The 20,177-nt window shown below is 37.8% G+C and overlaps 2 protein-coding genes across 4 annotated transcripts; one reads left to right on the top strand and one right to left on the bottom strand.

Annotated features, from left to right (window-relative positions):
• Positions 1-8,494: 8,494 nt before the first annotated feature.
• Positions 8,495-12,433, top strand: LOC120714755. Its single transcript, XM_040001120.1, has 8 exons — positions 8,495-8,900; positions 9,113-9,439; positions 9,619-9,918; positions 10,099-10,135; positions 10,251-10,342; positions 10,457-10,491; positions 11,625-11,699; positions 12,358-12,433. Exons 1-8 carry the CDS (start codon positions 8,855-8,857, stop codon positions 12,403-12,405), a joined length of 960 nt encoding a protein of 319 aa, XP_039857054.1. The 5' UTR covers positions 8,495-8,854; the 3' UTR covers positions 12,406-12,433.
• Positions 12,434-13,613: 1,180 nt separating this feature from the next.
• On the bottom strand, positions 13,614-20,174 carry LOC120714752 (histone-lysine N-methyltransferase SETDB1-B-like). Of its 3 annotated transcripts, none has more exons than XM_040001115.1 (10): positions 20,060-20,174; positions 19,777-19,900; positions 19,060-19,392; positions 18,679-18,834; positions 17,354-17,713; positions 17,083-17,256; positions 16,171-16,372; positions 15,914-15,987; positions 15,573-15,763; positions 13,614-14,558 (listed from the first exon to the last, which is right to left on the bottom strand). In XM_040001115.1, exons 3-10 carry the CDS (start codon positions 19,256-19,258, stop codon positions 14,451-14,453), a joined length of 1,464 nt encoding a protein of 487 aa, XP_039857049.1. In that variant the 5' UTR covers positions 19,259-19,392; positions 19,777-19,900; positions 20,060-20,174; the 3' UTR covers positions 13,614-14,450. The 3 variants fall into 3 exon arrangements, with proteins under 3 accessions (XP_039857049.1, XP_039857050.1, XP_039857051.1); XM_040001116.1 differs by having other exon boundaries at positions 17,354-17,489; positions 17,571-17,713; positions 19,777-20,096; XM_040001117.1 differs by lacking the exon at positions 19,060-19,392 and having other exon boundaries at positions 19,777-20,089.
• Between the last annotated feature and the right edge of the window lie 3 nt (positions 20,175-20,177).

The following is a 20,177-nucleotide window of genomic DNA, read 5'->3' as shown; positions in this document are numbered from 1 at the left end:
GCTGTTATGTTTTAAGTAATTCAGTCCACATTGACTTTGCACCCAGTAAATTACAGCTAATTATGTCATTGAAGTAACTAATAATAAGACCATACCTATGAAGAACTAGTAGCAAGGCACATATGAAGTGTTGCATTTTCTATTGCATGAATTAAAAATAGATCCAGACTCGATGCTGGTTTATGTGGTGTAAGTCTATTTACTCACAGGTATAGCTGCTCATCTTATTGTTTTTTTCTCTTCAGTGTATTCAAGGTCAGTCAAATGAGCTGTTTAAATACCTAATGTTCTACAAGCTAACACCAACAGATGATAATGAAGATAACAATAAAATCCAGTAATGTGAAGGAAGAATTTTTAAGTAAACATAACCATGAAAATACTTGTATTATTATATTTGTTCTTGTTCCAAGAGTTCACCGCATAACTACATTCAGTAAAGTTTCAATAACAGATGGAAAATGTGTCTTCATCCAATGTTTCTATGACTCCAAATATATATACTTGTACTTGTATAAAGTTCTTGTATGATGGATATTGTTGGTAATTTGCTGCTGTCTAATCAGAAATGTAGTGCATTTATTACGTGTATGTAGTTGAGATCAATGGAAGGTCAGATGACATGAAGTATTGTTATATATGTGGCACCAGGTGTATCATAAGTATATTTCAGTATATTTTACATAGACTATTATTGTTGATGATTTTTTATTTTACTTTTTTTTTTTTTTACATTTGTTCAGAGTAAGAATGTTGTAGAGCTGAGACATTTACACAAACCAGATTTTGATTTGATCTTATTTTATTTTTGCTTTAAGTTGTTTTTTTAAATTAATGTTTTTGTTGTTTTCTCTTTTTTGTTTTTTTCTATGATTATATTATGATTATGGATTTACCTGTTTTGGTGCAAGACGATAGGATTTATAGAGAGTTGTCCATCTCTAGAAAGAATGCACCCTCTCCCTTTAATGAAACTATTGGCTGCTACTAGTCCTACTGCTGGTGTGAAAGAAGGATGCAATAAGGCTCCATCTTGTGGTCGGTTTGATATGTAGTTAGACATTTAATTTGAGAGAACTGAGTGACATTACTAATTATGATTGAGTGGATCTGCTGTATGATTGAGTTACTGAGGGGGGTGGGCTGAAGTGGAAGAATGGCTGCTCACAAGAGGAGACCCAAATATGATATCTACATGAAGGAATGTTCATTTATTTAACATTTCTCCATGAGAATCAGAATCAGAATGGGTTTTATTGCCAAATGTTGAGCAGGTTTACAACATTGGGATATTGGTATTTCATTAGGAGCATGGTACATGTTACCAACTAATGTCACATATGCTACTAAAACCATCACTAACTACTGCAAGTGATTATAAATTCTACATTAATTCCAAATATCAGTAAATTTTAGTACCTGAAGACAGAGAAGATACTTTACCACAGCAGTTGACACCACATGTTTGATTTAACAGAAATTCATGTTGGATTTCTTTTCTGACATAATCTCAATGAAGATTTGTGTTTTTAGATGGAACTGAATCAGCAACCTTTCACTTGCCACATGAACATACTGTAATATGGAGCCACTCTTAGAGAGAGAGAGATTAGAATACATTCGATTACTATACTAATTACTGCCTTTTTTAAATTGTAGATACTACTCATACTATATGGGAGACAGCATATTTTAAAAAGGGGCAACCCAGCTTGGATATCTTTTGTATTTTTCTGCATTATTTCTTTGCATTATTCCAGTTCCCTGTCCATTACTCTGTGGACAGGGAACTGTTCTTCTAATGAAGTGTCTCGTAAATGTTTTACTAATGTAAAGAGACTACATTAGAAAAAAGAGGTTTTGTCTGAATTCAGATATGGAGGTAGAGAGGTTAGAATAATAAACAAAAATACAATGAACCCAATACATATAACAAACTGTATAAACAGTAACAGCAACAAGATCTCTAAAGTACAAAATACAAAGTACCAGAATGACAACCGAACCTATAGGAAATCAAAAAATTTATACAATATAAATAAAATATAAAATATAATATAAAGAATCATGGTTGAACAACACCACAAATAAACCAGGATAAAGACTTATAATGTAGATATCTAGGACAAATGTCAGGGTCTATGACAACTACAGTGACAAACACAAAAGTGATTTGTTATATGACAGAAGATTTAAAAACCAAAAAAACTTCACTGTGACAGTTAAAAACATGACACGTGAGGTCAGTCATTACTGGTGTTTTGTGGAGTTTCAGGTACATGAACACCAGACATGGAAGACAGGCTTCGTCTGTCTGTCACCAGAGGTAAGACTTCACATTTCAAATAATCAACTTTCATAGACAACATTTATACATGTTATAGTAAAAATATTTAACAAGTGTTGAGGGAGTTAAAAAGGAATCACATGTGAATAATAACACAATAAATTTCTACTTTTTTCCATCAAGGTTCATCCAGTTTCTATGTGGATCACAAGAATATTACAGGGTTATTACTATTATTATAGGGCTGCATAATAATATTCAATATTTAGTATTTACTGTTATATTCACATAGATTATCATGATGATGTTGTTTATTATATTGCTCTCTTTTTTTGTTTTCTCTTTTTGTTTCTCAACAGGTCATCCAGGTGATTGATATATGTATGTTTTTGTTTTGTTGGTTTTTGTTGGTTTTTGTTTTTTGCCCTTTATCACTGTTCCTCTTCCCCGCTGTTTTTCTTTCCCTAACTCGTTCTTTCTCCCTTTATTTTCCCCCAGTCATGTCTGTCCCGTGTGTAGTAAGTGAAAATAAAATAAACAATAAAAACAAAGGTAAATCAAATAGACCAATACGGCAAGGCTGGGATGGTCCATTTGGTAAAGTAAATCCGTTGGGCATCTTTCTTTGCCTTTAGACAATAATTCTGATGGTAAAAGAACTAAACGGAACAGGCAAAAAAAAAAAAGAAGAATATTACAGGGTTTAATGGAGAAAAATCACCATCAAGTTTTACAGTACACAAACTGGAAAAATAAAGTGGTGCAAGTCTGGCAGCAAATGTGTAGCACAGTTGTCTGGATCAATGGACGAAACAAGTGTGAGCATTAATGAAAGTGACCTCCAGCTGCCAGTGCATTTAACTGTTAATGGTACACTTACAACCAATTAAGAACAACTGTAAATTTAAAATATGTGTTCATGAATATTTCTCATGCACAGTTAATGTTTTGTTATAAAATTAGAACTTGTTATTGTTGCCATTCTCTGCAAATCCTTTGTAGAAAACTCACTCATTCCTGAGTCACTGAATCGCACTGTTTGTTTATTATTTCTTTCTTTATACAGATGAAACACTTACCGGAAATCAGGATGAAAAACCAAGGTCTGAAGGACTGTACTACATATACAACTATGTTTATTTTATGGCTTATAAGGAATCTTTATGCATCATGTAAAAACCTTTGTCGTGGTTTTGAGTTTTTGGGGACTTTTTTTCTATTTTAATTGGTTTGATTGTCCTTGTATTTTGGTTTCATATTCTAGAGTGTCTATATTTGGTCTTTTGTTCCTGGTTTCAGTTTGGTTTACAATATTCCTTTAATCTCTGTGTTTCCATGTTTGGCTTAATCTTGTTTCTATTTTTGCTTAGCTTTCTGTCTCTGTGTCAAGTTTGAGTTTCTGTTCCCATTTTGCGTCACTATTTATACTCTGTATCTAGTTTAGCTTTGCATGTTTTTGGTGATTAGTCTCAGCTGTGTTCCCACCTGTTTCCCATCCCCTCCTTATCCTGTGTTTGTATTCACTGTCTCATTTTCCCTCTGATCTTCATTGTGTCATCTTTCATGGCCGTGTCCTTCCTGTTCAGAATCAGAAAGGGTTTTATTGCCAAATGTTGAGCAGGTTTACAACATTAGGAAATTGCTGCGGTGCTTAGTGCAAAACATACTGTAAGACAACACTTAAATAAACATAAAAATAAGAATTAAAAGTGCTAAGCAGATTAATATATACATGTGTGCAGGTGATGATCAGTGCAAAAATGGAACAGATGCAGAGAACACAGTATAGGGTCATGTGTTTGTGGTGGGAACAGTTATGTGGTTATTGTTCATGAGTCCAACAGCAGAGGGGAATAAACTGTTCTTATGGCGAGAAGTTCTGGTGCGAATGGACCGGAGCCTCCTGCCTGAGGGGAGGTCAAACAGACTGTGTCCAGGGTGAGAAGGGTCAGCTGTGATCCGAGCTGCATGCCCAGTGTCCTGGAGGTGTACTCTGCAGGACCTGTACTGCAGAGATGGGAGACTGCAGCCACCATCACCTTCTCAGCAGAGTGCACAAAACGCTGCAGTCTCTGTTTGTCCCTGACGGTGGCTCCAGCATACCACACGGTCATGAAAAGGTGAGGATGGACTTGATGATTGCAGTGTAGAATTGCATCATCGTCCGTGTTGGCAGGTTGAATTTCTCCAGCTGCCTCAGGAAGTACATCTTGGTGATGGTGGGCTCCCACTTGAGTTCCTGGGTGATGGTGGCCCAGGAAGCGGAATGAGTCCACAGTGGTGATGAGGGTGTCAGTCAGGATGATGGGGGGAAGTGGGGCTGTGTGCTTCCTGAAGTCCACAGTAATCTCCACTGTCTTCTGGGCGTTCAGCACCAGGTTGTTGTGGCTGCACCAGGACACCCGACATTCAACCTCCCTCCTGTAGGCAGACTCATCCCCGTCTGAGATGAGTCCGATAACGGTGGTGTCATCTGCAAACTTAATTAGCTTGACAGTCTGGTGGGTGGAGGTGCAGCAGTTGGTGTACAAGGAGAAGAGTATAGGAGAAAGAACACAGCCCTAGGGGGAGCCGGTGCTGATGGTCCGGTAGTCCAAGACATTCTTCCCCAGCCTCACGTGCTGGTTCCTGTCTTTCAGGAAGTCAGTGATCCACCGGCAGATGGGATCAGGCACAGTCCTCTGGGAAAGCTTGCCTTGTAGATGGTCTGAAAGGATGGTGTTGAAGGCAGAAGCCCACAAACAGAATCTTGGCGTAGGTTCCAGGGAAGTCCAGATGCTACAGGGCTATGGTGGATGACTTGAAGAAGCCAGGTACATGACATGCCTTCAGTGAGGAGTTGAAAATGCCAGAAAACACTGGGGCCAGCTCATTTGCACAGAGAGTGGCAGTAGACACACCGTCTGGGCCAGGAGCTTACAGAGCATTCAGGCTTTTAAACTGCTTCCTCACATCTGCTTCATAAATATGAAGGGTTGTAGTGGGAGAAGGTGGTGTGAAATTCTCCTTGGTGTGGGGTGAGAAGGGGGGTGTTGTGGGTGAAGTCTTTGACGATGGTGATGGCTTTGTTGTGGAGGGAGAGGGGGAAGTGGGGGTAATGAGTGTTCACGGTGTCTCTATTGTTGGGGCTGATGGAGGTGTGAAGGCTGCTTGATTGCTCATCAACACGGCAGTAAAAGTCGTTGAGGGTGTTGGCCAAAAGCAAGTCATCAGTGGAGTGGGAGGTTTTAGGCTTGTAGTTGGTGATATTCCTAAAACTTTTCCACACAGAGGCCGAGTCATTGTCTGAGATCTGCTGCTGCATCTTCTCAGAGTGCTGATGTTTAGCACTGTCCACTTCTTTACTGAGCCTGTACTATAGCAGTCCCCGGCTCCACTTCTGAACACCTTGTGTTTCCCTAGAAGAGTTATAGATTCAAATTATTGTGTACCTGATCTGTTTTCTTTGTTATTTGTTGTAAAGCTGTTGTTGAGTTTTATAGCCCTTGTTGCTGAGTTGTGCATTTGGGTCCCAACTCCAGCCTGTTACAGTTCACCCTAATAGCTGGGTCTACTCTGTTGTGTATTTTAAGAAATTGTTGGTTTCCAAAATTAAACTTACAACAATGTATGTCCTGTGACCCTGAATTAGATGTACAGACGGACAATAAAAACAAAGAGGAAACAAAACTGTAATGAATTTCATTTAGTTTGTTGTATTGTTTTTATTCCACTGTGTTTTCCTAGAGGCTATCATCATCCCTGTTATGACATGCTAATTCATTTTGCATTAAGCTTATTATTTTTATCTATTTATTAGTGCTGTCAGCGATAATCTCGTTATAATGACGTTAACGCCATAACCGCATTATTGTGGCAAATCTCCGTTAGTGAGTTAGCGCGGATCACCGTGTGCATGTGGCTGCAGATTAATGCTGACAGAACTACTATTTATTGATAGGAACCAGAATGCCATCTGGTGAGCAAAATCAAGTTAAAAAATTTCAGAGAATATGTTGTACTTGTACTTTCATAAAATATAACGTCTATGATTTAGATGATTTGGTGTTCATCTGAACAATAGACTGGACTGGACTCATAACTCAGACGCCCTCTACAGGAAAGGGCAGAGCAGGCTGTACCTGCTGCGGAGACTCAGGTCGTTTGGAGTGGAGGGCCCACTCCTGAAGACCTTCTATGACTCTGTTGTGGCTTCTGCTATCTTTTATGGCGTGGTCTGCTGGGGCGGCAGCATCTCTGCTGGGGACAGGAAGAGACTGAACAGGGTGATCCGAAGGGCCAGCTCTGTTCTAGGATGCCCTCTGGACCCAGTGGAGGTGGTGAGTGACAGGAGAACGGCGGCTAAGCTGTCATCCCTGTTGGACAACATCTCCCACCCCATGCAGCAGACTGTGACAGCACTGAGCAGCTCCTTCAGTGGGAGACTGCGGCACCCACGGTGTGGGACGGAGAGATTTCGCAGGTCTTTCCTCCCCACTGCTGTCAGACTCCATAATAAAGACTTTAACTGATCAAGCACACACATCCATACACATGCAATAATACTAAGTGCAATAATCCTTTCTGTCATCGTTGTATTTTTTACTCAGTTGTATATAGTATTTGTATTTGTATTCTATTTTTATCTTATTGTATATTTATTTTATTTTATTCTACTGTATATAGTATTTTATTCTATTCTGTACAGTTGTGTACTGTATTTATTCTTATTGTATTCTAATTTTTGCCTCATAACTTTTGCACTGTCCACTTCCTGCTGTGACAAAACAAATTTCCCACGTGTGGGACTAATAAAGGTTATCTTATCTTATCTTATCTTATTTATCTTACTACACATGCTTAGAATTCAATACAAAAGAAGTTTAAACTCTGTTTTGATTTCCATTTCACCTCTCTCATGTTTCTTCTTTGCTTCCCAGAGGTCATTTGCAAACTGTGATGAGAATGTGACATACAGCTCTGTGGTTTTGTAATTCAAACACACACACACACACACACACACACACACACACACACACACACACACACACACACACACACACACACACACACACACAAGCTATGTTTAAAGAACTCCACATGGTTTCTCACACAGCGAAGTGTTGCTCCTTTTACACATTTTCACCACATGAACAGTACAACTCAATGGACAGCAATGTTGGTGTGTTTGCTGTTGGGAAAACTGGTGGGGGCACTGGGAAGCTACAGGCACTGATTTCTGGTGAGTCATTCATCCCCAGTAAGATTTCTGAGTCTAAATGAATCAAACTATTGAAATAAAGTGTGTAGAGAAAGGATGGATTAAGGCGCCATTTTGTGTTGGGTTCTGTAATTGCATGTTTAATGTAAGAGAAATAAGAACGATAATCACTAATTATGACAGAGTGGATTGATGTATCTGTTTCATGTTGTTTGTGGAAGTGGGAAAAATGTGTATATTCTCTATATGAAGGGATGTTATTTCTCCAACTGTTGCTAACTCAGTATTGTAAATATTGCTTTATTATTTGAGTGCCAGATTATTCAACTTCCAGAAGACTTTGAACGCTTAACTATATGGGACTGATGCAGTTCTGAAGCCAGTACTAAAGGCAATAATATTATTTGTTAAGTTACATAATAATGAAGAGAAATCATGGAGAAATGAAAATCACTGCTGAAGCTGCAGATCTTGACCAGCATGAATGTTATATAGTTTTAGAATAATTGAATAATTCAACAATTAAAAATACAATATATGAAATATATATTGTACATGACAGAAAGTTCACACTACAAGGTCAAAACTGTTCAAGGGCTCTCTTGGCTCTTCTGATGCATCTGGAAGTGGCAATCTCCTCCAGAGAGGGCAGAGAGCATCTGATGATCTTCTGTGATGTGTGTATGACCCTCTGCAGTAAGTAATGACACTCTCGATTGTGGCACGGTAGAAGGACACAGGCAGCTTCTGGTTCAGTCTGTTTTTACTGAAGATTTGCAGGAAGTACAGACACTGTATCATCTTCACTGCCATCACCCGTGTATTCTCCGACTGTGACGGATCATTTGAGATCATAATCAGAAGGAGGCCATCGTCTCTACCCAGTCTCCGTTTATGTAGAGAGGGGTATAATCCTCTGCAGTCTTACAGAAGTCAAAGATGACCTCCTTGGTTTTTGTGGTGTTTAGAAGCAGATTGTTGGCGGCACACCACTCTGTCAGCAGCCACAGCCCCTCTCTGTAACCAGCCTCTTCCCCCTTTGTGATGATGTGTAAGTTCAATAAGGAAGATCTTCAGTTACACATCTGTGTGCTTCCCAAGTACTGGCAGCTAATCTAAGCTTTAGATCATTTCCACTTTCCCATGTCATCAAGCTGGCTGTGACATCACTGGTCTAGTCCAATCATCTTTCTGCTGGCTTTCTTCAGGCCAGTCAGCCTTCACATATACTTCAAATGTCACTGCATATCTGTCATTCTTCCTTGCAGACACCATCATGCAACTAGTACTAGTATAAATACAGCATGAGGAACTAGCAGTAAACCACATAACTGGTTTGTGCGGTTTAAGTCTATTCACTCACAGGCATGGCTGCTCATCTCATCATGTTTCTCCTCTTCATTGTACTTAAAGGTCAGTCATAGAAATAATTTAATTACCTCGTGTTTCAACAGCAAATGATAAAATGAATGAATAGTTTTTTTATTGGCACTTTCATACTTGCCAATGTTCAAATGTTAGTAGATGTATAATAGAGAAATCACATGAAGGAATAATATTTTAATTAAAGATAACCAGTTTAAGTAAATATAATCATTAAAGTACTTTATTTGTTCTTGTTGCAGGAGATCACAGCTTAACTACAGTCAGTCAAGTATCAGTGAAAGCTGGAGAATCTATCTCCATCCCATGTCTTTATGACTCCCAGTACGAAACTTATCTTAAATATCTGTGTAAAGGATACTATTATCGAGAATGCACATATGCAGTAAAAACAAACCAGCCAGGCCAGTCAGGAAGATATTCAATCTCTGATGACAAAAAACAAAGAATCTTCACTGTGACTATTAAAAAATTAAATGTAGATCAGGACAGTCATTACTGGTGTGCTGTGGAGATTCCTGGGATATGGGAAGATGTGAGAGTCTATTTTCATCTGTCTGTCACCAGGGGTAAGAATCCATAAGTACATTCAAGTACATTTCAAGTAAGCCAAAATATTAGGAAAGACTTGGTTGTAATATTAGAATCATTATGTCAGTCATGATAAACATGTTTTTAAAAAATGCTCAAGAAGCTATAAATGTAAAGTAGAAGACTAGTAACAACTTACTACTTGTTCTCCATCAAGGTCCACCCAGTTTCTATGTGGATCATCAGGATATTACAGGTTTTAATGGAGGAAACATCACCATCAAGTTTTACAGTACACAAACTGGGAAAATAAAGTGGTGCAAGTTGGGCAGCGAGTGTGTAACACAGCCAACTGGATCAATAGATGGAACAAGAGTGAACATTAATGAAAGTGCCCACAATGTTTTCACTGTCACCATGAGTCGAGTGACCACAAAGAGCAGCGGCTGGTACTTATGTTATAAAGGAGACTTCCAGGTGCCAGTGCATTTAACTGTGAATGAAACTTTCACACCCAGTAAGTACAACAACTCTGAACCTGAAATATGTTTGTATGAATATTCCACATGCATCATGATTAGCAATGCTTTGATGTGATATTAGAAAATATTATTCAGTTTGTTCTTGCTCGTAGCCTCAGTCATTCCTCACTGAATCTCACAGTTTTTTTTGTTTATTGATTCATTGTCTTTCCCAGATAAAACAAGTACTAAAGATCAGGATGAGCAACCAAGGTCAAAAGGACGACACTGACATGCACTAGCTATACAACTGTGGTTACACGCTATGTATTTATTGCCTGAAAACTTTGACCTATGGAAATGATAATTGTTTGATTTTATTCCACAGTGGTTCCCTAACAGTTCTCATCATCTCTTTGACTTTGTTGATCTTCTTTGTAACAGTGAGCTTGGTCATTTGGTTTTTGCTCAAAAGATCCAGTAAGTTTGCGCTCACCGTTGATGAAACCAGTTCGTTCTTCTTACATAATTTAACGTTAAATGTTGACGACACTGCAGTCGCGCTTTGAGAGTAAGTTCTTGTTTCTCTTTCAGAATGGACCAAAAGAGAATCATCAGGGACGGCACTGGTATGTGATGCTAATTCATTATGAATTCATTTTTTTCTAATTAATTTTTCATTATTTAAGAACAAGAATAATCTGGTAAGAAAAACCAAGTACTCTTTGTAGATGCAGTAGTGCAATACAGCTGCAGCACATGAATAAATGGTAATCATATCATGTAAATAACTTCCTTAATAATGGATATCTGTTGCATTACGGTTTCTCTTTTGGACACAGGCTCATGAGGAAGTGTATACGTCTGTTACACACAGAAAACAAATTTGGTTCCCTAGTTACAAAACATGAACACTTACAGAGTGAGGAGAATCCCATTTACAGCAGCAGATGCAGAAGTGAAACATAAATGTGACAAACATAGAGGAAAGGACTATATCCAATCCTGCTGCAATAAAGAGCTGTGGTTAACGGTTGTTACTGGCACTGTAAAGCAAAGTGGGAAATCATATTTTTCATGTGTTTCACACATGAGTGAGTGTAAATTTAAAAATAACATTACACTTTACTGTTGCTCTGCTTCCATGTGTGATATACTTACTAATAACGTTAAAGAAACTTGTATGTTCTGTTTGGAGATTTTGTCCAATAATTATTAAAGATCATAGGACTGATAAATATTCACAGATGTTGCCCCTTGAAAAAGGATATACAAAGAAAACACATCTAATAGCTGTATTGGGTAAAACACATTTCATATTCCATTTTTTAAAAGAATACATATCTTCCATCAAATTTATGTATATTTAATATTTGAATGTGATAGGAAGTCTTAAAGTGCTAATAAACTTTAAGGAGAAAACATCTTATCTCATACTCTAACTTCTTAGTCCACATATTCCCCTTGAAAGGGAACTATTCATGTGAAGTGTCTCAGCCTTAGTAAATTGCCACATTTGGTCTAGTGCACACTGTTAAAAAAAGTTCCTCTTCAAAATGTTATATTGATATCAGTTATCAGAGGGACTAAGATACAGTGAACGGTGTATGTAAGAAAAGTTCAGAAGTGACAGCCATAAACATTCACAAACATAATGTTACACGCAAGTAATTTATTTTACTACACGTGCTTGTAATTGGATAAAAAAAGGTTTAAAGTCTGTTTTGATCTGTTTCATATCTGTCTCTTCTTTCTTTCTCAGAGTTTCACTGCTAAATGCGATGTGGCTGTGACATACAGCTCTGTGTTTTTTATGACTGAACAAACCACACAAAGGGTGCGTTATAAGAGCTCCGTATCACAATGTTTCTCAGACATTAAAACTTATGTTCTTTTTTTACATCGTCACCACACAAACAGCATGGCTCAGTCTTAGTGTGTCTGGTGGCTAGACCACTGCTTTAATTCAGACCAAATACTGTAAATATTAGCAACACGTTCAACTCTAAATCTTCAGTGCTATATCAGTAGCACTACTGTGAAAAGGATCAAAGCTTAAAGAATGCAGACACTCGCTTGTTTATCAGTTGCACTAAAAGTCATTCATAAGCGAGTGTTATTGTTCTGTTTGTTTAGACTGAAATATTAAATAGTTAGATGACTGAATACTTTTCTCTGTAGCCTAAAAGGTAATAATTCCTCTTTTCATCTAGATCAGATTAAACCTTTTTAGTAATTTGTGATCAGGGCTGGCAAAAGCATTTGCATTTCCATCAGCTGTTTAGTGTTAACAAATGCTGGCATGTATGAATGCTGAATTTAGATGGTAAATAAAGTGACCAAAACATATAAACACTGTATAGTTCTCTCTTTAGTTTAATCATCACATGCTTACTTAAGCATGCATTCCAAGAGCTGATGTTGCAGTATCCTCTGGTCTAGCTCATCTTTACTCATTCTGCCTAACTCTCATCTTTGCTTCTGTTCTCCCACAGACTGAAAGAGGCGCAGAAGATGTTACATACAGCACTTTGGCTGACTAACAAGCTCAAGGCACCTAATTATTGGATGGTTTAAAATGAGTTATAATAATTTGTCAGTTTGTGCTTTGTTTGCTAACTACAGCCCAGCTGACGTGTTTCAGGCATCAGATTTTTTTTTTTACCATATTTCTCAGTTCAGGTCACATTCCCTGATCAGAGACTAATAACTAGGTAACTACAGAACAAACGTCTGTGCAAACATGCAGGAAACCAGTTATTTATTCTACTCGGGATGATCTGTGCTTCCTTCACACTGAGGCATGCAGCAGCACTTGTATGAAAATAATAATAATAAATTTGCCCAGAGGCAAGTCAAATATCTGAGTTATCTCAAAATTTCAAGTCACTGGCTCAAACTTCTGAGCAAGCCAAACTTTTGAGACAGCCTGGAAATGTAACTTATGGATAACACTTTTTTTTACTGGTGGAAACAAGCTTCTATAGGGATTGGACACAAAAACTGAGATTTTAAAAGCTCAATAGTAACTCAGTGGTTAGTAGCCATACTCAGGAAATTATTTTTTTTTAAAAATCAATGTATTTCTCTTTTGTAACTGACACAGCACTTACCAACCATTTACTAGTGCTATTGTAATCATAGATAGGCTGAATTAGTGATATATATGTCATATATATTTTTATATATTATATACAAGTGCTTTTCAGAAGCTTTTTATTTTTTGTACAGTATAGGTCAATTGATTTTTTCTTTACTTTTAAGTGATACTGTTACAATCTAAAAATAAAATATATTTCATTTCCCATAATTTGTTTTAGGTGTAGTCCATAATATTAGGACGATACAATTGCATGTTAATTATTGTCATCATTAAAGTATGTCATCAGCATTCATTAACTTCTATGTTCATTGTAGCTTCATCTTTATTGTATTACAAAATGTGCCAATTTTTAAGTAAAACAACCTTCATGCCACATAGTGATTCTGGCTTTTGTTTGATTTCCATCCACCCTTCTTCTACTGCCCCTATGGGGGTTTTTTTCCCAGTAAAAAGACCAGAACAGCTCTCCTAGGACACATCCAGGAAGCATCTTTTCACACAGAGGAGCTGAGCCCTTTACAAATTGCACAACTCCTCACCCCTTCTCAAAGTGTGAGCCCCACTACATGCAACAAGACAAGAGAAAACTACAGGACTCAGAAACTATTTACAGCTTTGGAAGGTGGAACAAGGAGGATAAACACAACATTAGGCAACTGGTTTATTTTGGTGGCTAAATAGTCAATACTATTCACAAAAATCTGCATACGCCCTTTCAATGTGGCAGAACAGAAAAATTACACTATTATGGTGGGCAGACATGAACTGCTTCACCCATGAGTATCCAATTCAGTTCCTGAGTTATGGAGTTGAAAAGTAGCAAGAAAAAGGGCGTGATGTCAGAACTTCATCAGAAAATTCTCCTGTGTGAAAACAGTCACTGAAAACGTGAGCAAGCATTAAAACTAACACATTTTAACTAATGCTTCAAAGCACAATCTCCATTCCTTCAAAATTCTCACTATGAAAATCTGTTTTTTTTTTACTTTAGACATCTACAGGATAAAATAATACGGGGGGGATACCTGAAACCAAGTTACACAATGTTTATCCCGTCTCAGCACAGGACACATTTCAATCATAAATCAGTGTAGAAGTGTTTTTAAAAAAAAAAAAAAAAAAAAAGACAGAAAATGAGTGACTATAACGATTATTGGGTAATTTGTTTATGTTGGACAAACATTTGGAAATGCATTAATCCACCAACTACATATATATATATTTCTTCAAGTCTGTACATTAAAAGTAAATACAAAAAAAAAAAAAAAAAAAAAGAGAAATAAAACCTGTTTCAAGCTGGAACAGCTTAAAATGAGTGTGAGTATGCTTGTACCATCACACTCATTTGTTACTGGCTGCTGGTTCTCCACAAAAAACCCCAAAATACCCCCCCCCCCCCAAAAAAAAAAATAAAAATAACAAAAATGGCATTTCGTCCGATTGTAAAATAGTTTCAATTTTTGCAGCTACTGCATCAGGGGACGTTCAGTCAGAGTCGCACTCAAGCTGTTCTCTGTGTTTCATCTCCAAAAACTTTGCCATGTGCTCCAGTCGTGACGAACCTCGGTATATCCACTCCTTATGTTCACTCTCCTATGAGAAAAAGACTTAATTAATAAAGCAACTAAGTAAGTAATTAAAGGAAAAGAACCGGCAGCTGCTCATGCTACACATCAGATCCTAGTAGATGCAACTATGCTATCAATTTCAAAATCCTACTTCGCCTTATTTTCAAGTCATCTAATTCATGTGATTTTCTGAAAACTTCACCTCCGCCCTTTAGCTAGTGGTCACTAAGATTCTTATTTGTCACTGATTTTTAGCAGACGCACCTATGGCATCAATTTTAAGTTTCTATGTATATAAGAAATTGAAATAGCAATACAAGTATAGCCTACGGCAGTGATAAATTATTTTATTTCTGCCTTAAAAAAAAAGCATATTGATGCAGATGTTTGTAAGAATGTGCCAACCATCTACAAGCAGATGCCACAAATATCAAATATTTTTCCACTAAGACACTAACTAAATATTTTCAACATATTCTCTTAAACTTGAACTTTTGCTTTGAAAGAGAACACAGACCCAGTTTTTCCCATGTTTGAATAGTTGGACAGTGTTTGCATCTTCCATGCAAACTACTGGCGACTACAGCATCTTTGCAAATCCAAGGATAGGGTGACCAATTTCATCTAGCAAACTCCAGAAACCACTCACCAACCAGCTGCAGAATACACATCTCTCTTTAGCAAATCAAAGAACAGTTTCCAAGCCTGCAAGATCAGAGTTAAAGCAATCGATTTCACAGCCTGCCAGCAACCATCTGCCAACTGGTTGGGGAATACATGCTTTTTCCTAGCGATCAGTGGTTGCTAAATCATCAACCGATCTCTAGGCCTGTGTGACTGGAGCCACTCCGTCTCCATAAAACAGTGTCAGTGTCTCAACTTTATCTATTATATCTTGTATAAAACTTAAAATTTACCTTAAAAAAATTACCTATGAATGCTTTGTGTTAGTATTGTTCTAGATTCATAAATGTTATAAAATTCAGCTGAAAATCAAATATAAATTTTTTTTAAACTAAAAGATAAATGAAATACTGACCTGAAAGATAACCTGCATTAAGCTGCAGTCAATAATCTGCACTTCACACTTTTGCAGGACTCCGTTCAATTCAGCATTAAGGGTCTGTCCAAGCCTGTACTGGGTTAACTGAGGGTACGGCCACTTATTCAGGTAATGTTCTATGAAGTCTTTGTGAGGGCCCTCTGGAATGTCATCTGCAACGTTTTCCACTTTGAAACAAAATTAAAAAGAAGAAAGAAAAAGTTGGTTACTCGTTTTATGTGTCTAAGAGCTGTACAGTCAGTAAATAAAAACACTTGACAGGATTTCTGAGTATATGAATATGAACCCGCCCAAAGTATAAAAACAATTCAACTTACAAGGTTTCCAAACCAAATGAATTAAAGGTAACCCAACATAGACCGGCGTGTGATCATCCAAAAAGATCAAGAACCTGGAATTGTAAAATGTGTTAGCATCAAGTCAAACTTCCAGCGATAGCAGTTCCTAACAGAAAATCTTGGCTAAACAGTCAAATCTGATTGCACAGCACGCTATAAATTCATTGGGTTAACCATGGCCAAAAGGGTACACAAAAGTTTTCTAGCAATTTTAATCATAAAATTGAAATAAACACCTTAGGCGGTTCTTTCTGCTGGGGAGCTCGCCTACGACACCAGGCTGGAACCGGTACTTGTTATCTTGACACTGAATCACCACACGGGCACCAACATACAGCTGCTCCACCTTTGCTGTGGTGTCAAAAGCAACGTGGTGTCCAGATACTAGACTCTTCCCTTTTTCTTCAAAACTGACTTTGTATTTTAACCGTCCGTCTTCTGCAAAAAGAGGGAAGGAAAAAAAAAAAAAAAAAAAAAAAAAAAAGAGACCAATTTTCACTTCAGTTTTATCAAATTTATTTTAGTTTATCATCTCTCTCTTAAAAAAATATTTTCAGAAAAGCAAAACTTTGAAATTTCTTTCTGCACTCAGCTCACTGTGCCTACCTTGCTTCACCTGACATCTAATCTCATCATGTCACATGTTTTTAAAATCAGTCAAATGACAGCAAATGCACTTTACTTTTCCTATTTAAGGACAGGCAAACAAATTTCAGGTGCACTGCTTCCACCTTCTGGTGGTAGTGGTGTCTTACATATACCCAGCCACCAGAAAAACAAAATATACAAAAGTTGTCTTTTCCAAACTCATTCACTGCCATTAATGTGCAGTGTTGTTCTTATGTCTAAGGAAAATGACGCTGTGACAAGGGGGAAAAAAGCTTTCAATTTCTACTGAGCATAAGATGAATCGCATTTTTGCTGGTCCTAGAGTAAAAAACCTCAAAAGCATTCACAAAAACAGAGGAGAGAGAAAAGAACAAAACACATCAGAAGATATTTCAAATCTCTAGATCATCTGAAACTAAATACAATTAACAGTTATCAATTACTTTCAGCCTTTTCTAATGCAGGATTTTGAATCAACTTTTTTCAATGCATGAATTCTTTCAAACATTACTGTAATATCTGGCAGAATTTTCTCTTACCCCTTGTAACTATCTCGACTATTTTCCCCCGTTGCCACCTCATAGGTCTTCTCCTAGCCAGAACTACCATGTTCAATTTGAGTTCATCCTTCTGTGCCTCAGGTCGGGCAGTTATTATTTCCTTGGAGGAATGGCCAAACACTGATGATATTATAACAGGAGCCACATCTGCCGCTGTGGGGGGAGAACACAAATGTTTAAAATTCTTTAAACCACTGCTGTTCATCTGTAAAGAGAAGTTATGCTAATTTTATGGCGTCTGTGACCTTACCATTGGTGCTGGTGCTCGGAGGTGAAGCAGGTGGTGATGTTCTGTCGCTCTCACTGCATTTGTTCATTCTTGCAGGTTTCTGTGTATTGTTGGAGGGTGAAAAATCTGAATCACTGGAATCAACTTCTGGCTCCCACTGCATATCAGAATCAGAGCTGCTGAGAGACTCATCTTCACTGTAGAACTGCTGAGGCGTTGGTGGTCGCAGAGACCTCACCTTATATTCAGGAAGTCTAGTCAACACTACCACTGGCTTTTTAAATGGTCTGGGACAGTCCAAGCCGTTTTGGCATAGTTTCCTCTTTCTGGCAGTTTCATTTACACAGCAAAGGGAGTCATTTGGAGACTCAAACATATGTTCTGCAAAGAAAAACACAAGTGTAAAATGTGATGTGCAATTAAGACAAAAAAAATACAAAAGCAAAACTAAACTAAAACAAACATTATGTTTATGTTGCAGTCTAATTAGATGTTAAATTAATAAGAAACTTTTGATAACTTATTTTTTAAATACTCATTTTATTGTTCAATAAAAAGCTTAAGATACCATGTGGACATGGATGAGATTTTTGGTCACTAGTACAATACATGGGCCATTTCATCTCCAATCCAGTTACTAAGAATTTCATGTCACAATACATTTTGTGTGTTTTATTTTGCATTACCATTAAATACAACTACATACAATATACACTTTTGATGCCTCTGTCCCAATTTACAGATCCTGATTCGTTTTATGATAAGAGACATTAAAGACAATTTCAGGTGTTTATCTTTAACAGTTTTTTTTTTTAGATATTCATATTTAAACACTGTCTCAGACTTTGAAGGGCAAGCAAACATGCTGGATGGAAGTCGAAAGAACATTTTTCAGATCTATAGCTTGAAAATTACTTGATATATGAAACTAAAATTTTAAAGCAATGATTTTGTACAGTGATGTGAAAAAGCGTTTGCATCTTTCCTGATTTCCTTTTTTTTTTGGCATGTTCATCATACTACATGCACTACACCTCGCCTCGGTGTAGTTCTTTCCAAATATATTTTAGTATTTTAGCTTGTGACTACATTTGCAAATCGAGAGCTTTGATTTACTCTCATGGGACTGGTGAGGGACCAGACAAAGAGAGAGTCAAAAGACCCTTATGAGTGAATAATCTAGGGAATAGTTCAGGGGAGGTGTGTGCCTGGTGGTCGGGCCTTGGCCCATTAGGTCTGGCCGGGAGCAGTCCGAAGCAGGGATAAGTCCAAACTTTGGACTATGAATTTTTTTTGGCAAATGGTCAAGTGGAAGGCTCAAAGTGATATAACAACAACATACTTACTTTCATCCTCACATTCATAATCCAACAGGTTTTCTTCTGTCTTCAAGGACTCCTCACATTCATAATCCAACAGGTTTTCTTCTGTCTTCAAGGACTCCTGAAGTAACAATGTTTTCGTCTCCAACTGATCCACAGTCATAATCATAGCCATGGCCACTATAACAAAAATCAAACATTGGAGCTTTCAGTCATTTATTAAAGCTTCTGTACAAAGATAAGTGCAAGCAGACGAGTTGCTGCCCCAAGGGGAGAAGTTTAAATATTTTGGGGTCTTATTGACAATTAGGGTAACTTCTGCAGTGTTGCGGATTCTGTATTGGCGTGGTGAAGAGAGAGCACAGCATAGACGCAAAGCTGTCAATTCACTATCTATGACCATACCTTCACCTATGGTCACGAGATGTGAGTAGTGAACTTTGATATCCCCAAAGGTCAGCTGGACTTTCCCTTTGCAAATGACTGAACTCCTCATCCTTTCAACAGGGACAGTAGGGCCACTACTCCTTCGCACCAAAAGGCACCAGTTAAAGTGGTTCAGGCATCTAACCAGTTCCCCTCCTGGATGAGGTGATCTGGGCATATCCTACCAGGAAGTGCCCTCGAAGGTAGACCCACAAGCTCCTAATTACATCTCTAGCCTGACCCGGTATTGCCCCAGGTGACCTGAAGGAGGTGGTGTAGTACATGTGGTCGGTCTGGGCCCAGGACTCAGGACTGAATAAACGACAAAATAAATAGACTATCTGACACAAGAGTTTATTATGAGCACCTTGGGGTTCTCTTGTATGGTTTTCTAGTAACACGAAAAGAAATAACTACGCCACTTTATAAAAAAAAAAAAAAAAAAAAAAAAAAACCACACACACAGCTTAACCGGGGAAAAATACTACATGTACTGTAGAAAATAAAGACATGCATGCAGGAAAAAAATGAGTCCGTTAACACGGCCGTTTAATAAACGCGTTCACGTGTGTTTTGACTTCTTTCCGTTAGCTTTTCTTTAGTACAACAAATGCCGTTAGCTTAACTGTTCCTTTTTACGGCTGAAAGTTAACCTAACGATCACGATTGTTCTTATAACCAAGCACACAGACTTACCTGTTGTTGTATCCCGAATATCCACCTCAAAAATCACAAAGGTCTGGTCCTTTTTGTGAGCAGAAGCAATTAAAAGCTAAAAATCGGTCGCTCGAGCTAGCTAACTTCCTTTAGCACTGACAGGCTACGTACAAAAGGAAACAAAGAAACATACCGTTAAACTTCCTTTCAGATTTTGCATCGCAAAAGTATTTAAATTACACAAAACAACTCGCACTACGATTCTTTTTTGCTACTTAGACGTGTACGAAAATAGGAACCATTCCAAAATTTGCTTTCATACTTTGTGGCAACTAGGCCCCAAAACAAGTAGGTTGCCCGCGAGAATGACGCAAGTTTGATTTTACTCAGGCATCCTTGTGGCTGCCTGGGGTCCTGAGCTACGACGTGATAGGTCAGGA

Source organism: Simochromis diagramma, unplaced genomic scaffold (genome assembly GCF_900408965.1).
Source record: "Simochromis diagramma unplaced genomic scaffold, fSimDia1.1 OVJJ01000421.1, whole genome shotgun sequence".
Lineage (NCBI taxonomy): Eukaryota > Metazoa > Chordata > Actinopteri > Cichliformes > Cichlidae > Simochromis > Simochromis diagramma.
Note: the sequence above shows the minus strand (reverse complement) of the source record. Positions and strands in the feature narration are given on the sequence as shown.

Excerpts from the sequence above, each read along its gene's own strand:
- LOC120714755 (XM_040001120.1), top strand. The coding sequence starts at position 8,855 with ATGGCTGCTCATCTCATCATGTTTCTCCTCTTCATTGTACTTAAAG. Across the intron at positions 9,440-9,618 it reads TCATCTGTCTGTCACCAGGG|GTCCACCCAGTTTCTATGTG; the intron begins GTAAGAATCCAT and ends TTCTCCATCAAG. Across the intron at positions 10,343-10,456 it reads GTTTTTGCTCAAAAGATCCA|AATGGACCAAAAGAGAATCA; the intron begins GTAAGTTTGCGC and ends TTTCTCTTTCAG.
- LOC120714752 (XM_040001115.1), bottom strand. The coding sequence starts at position 19,258 with ATGCCCAGATCACCTCATCCAGGAGGGGAACTGGTTAGATGCCTGAAC. Across the intron at positions 17,257-17,353 it reads TCCGAGCACCAGCACCAATG|CGGCAGATGTGGCTCCTGTT; the intron begins GTAAGGTCACAG and ends CTCCCCCCACAG. Across the intron at positions 14,559-15,572 it reads TAATGCAGGTTATCTTTCAG|GAGAGTGAACATAAGGAGTG; the intron begins GTCAGTATTTCA and ends TTTTTCTCATAG.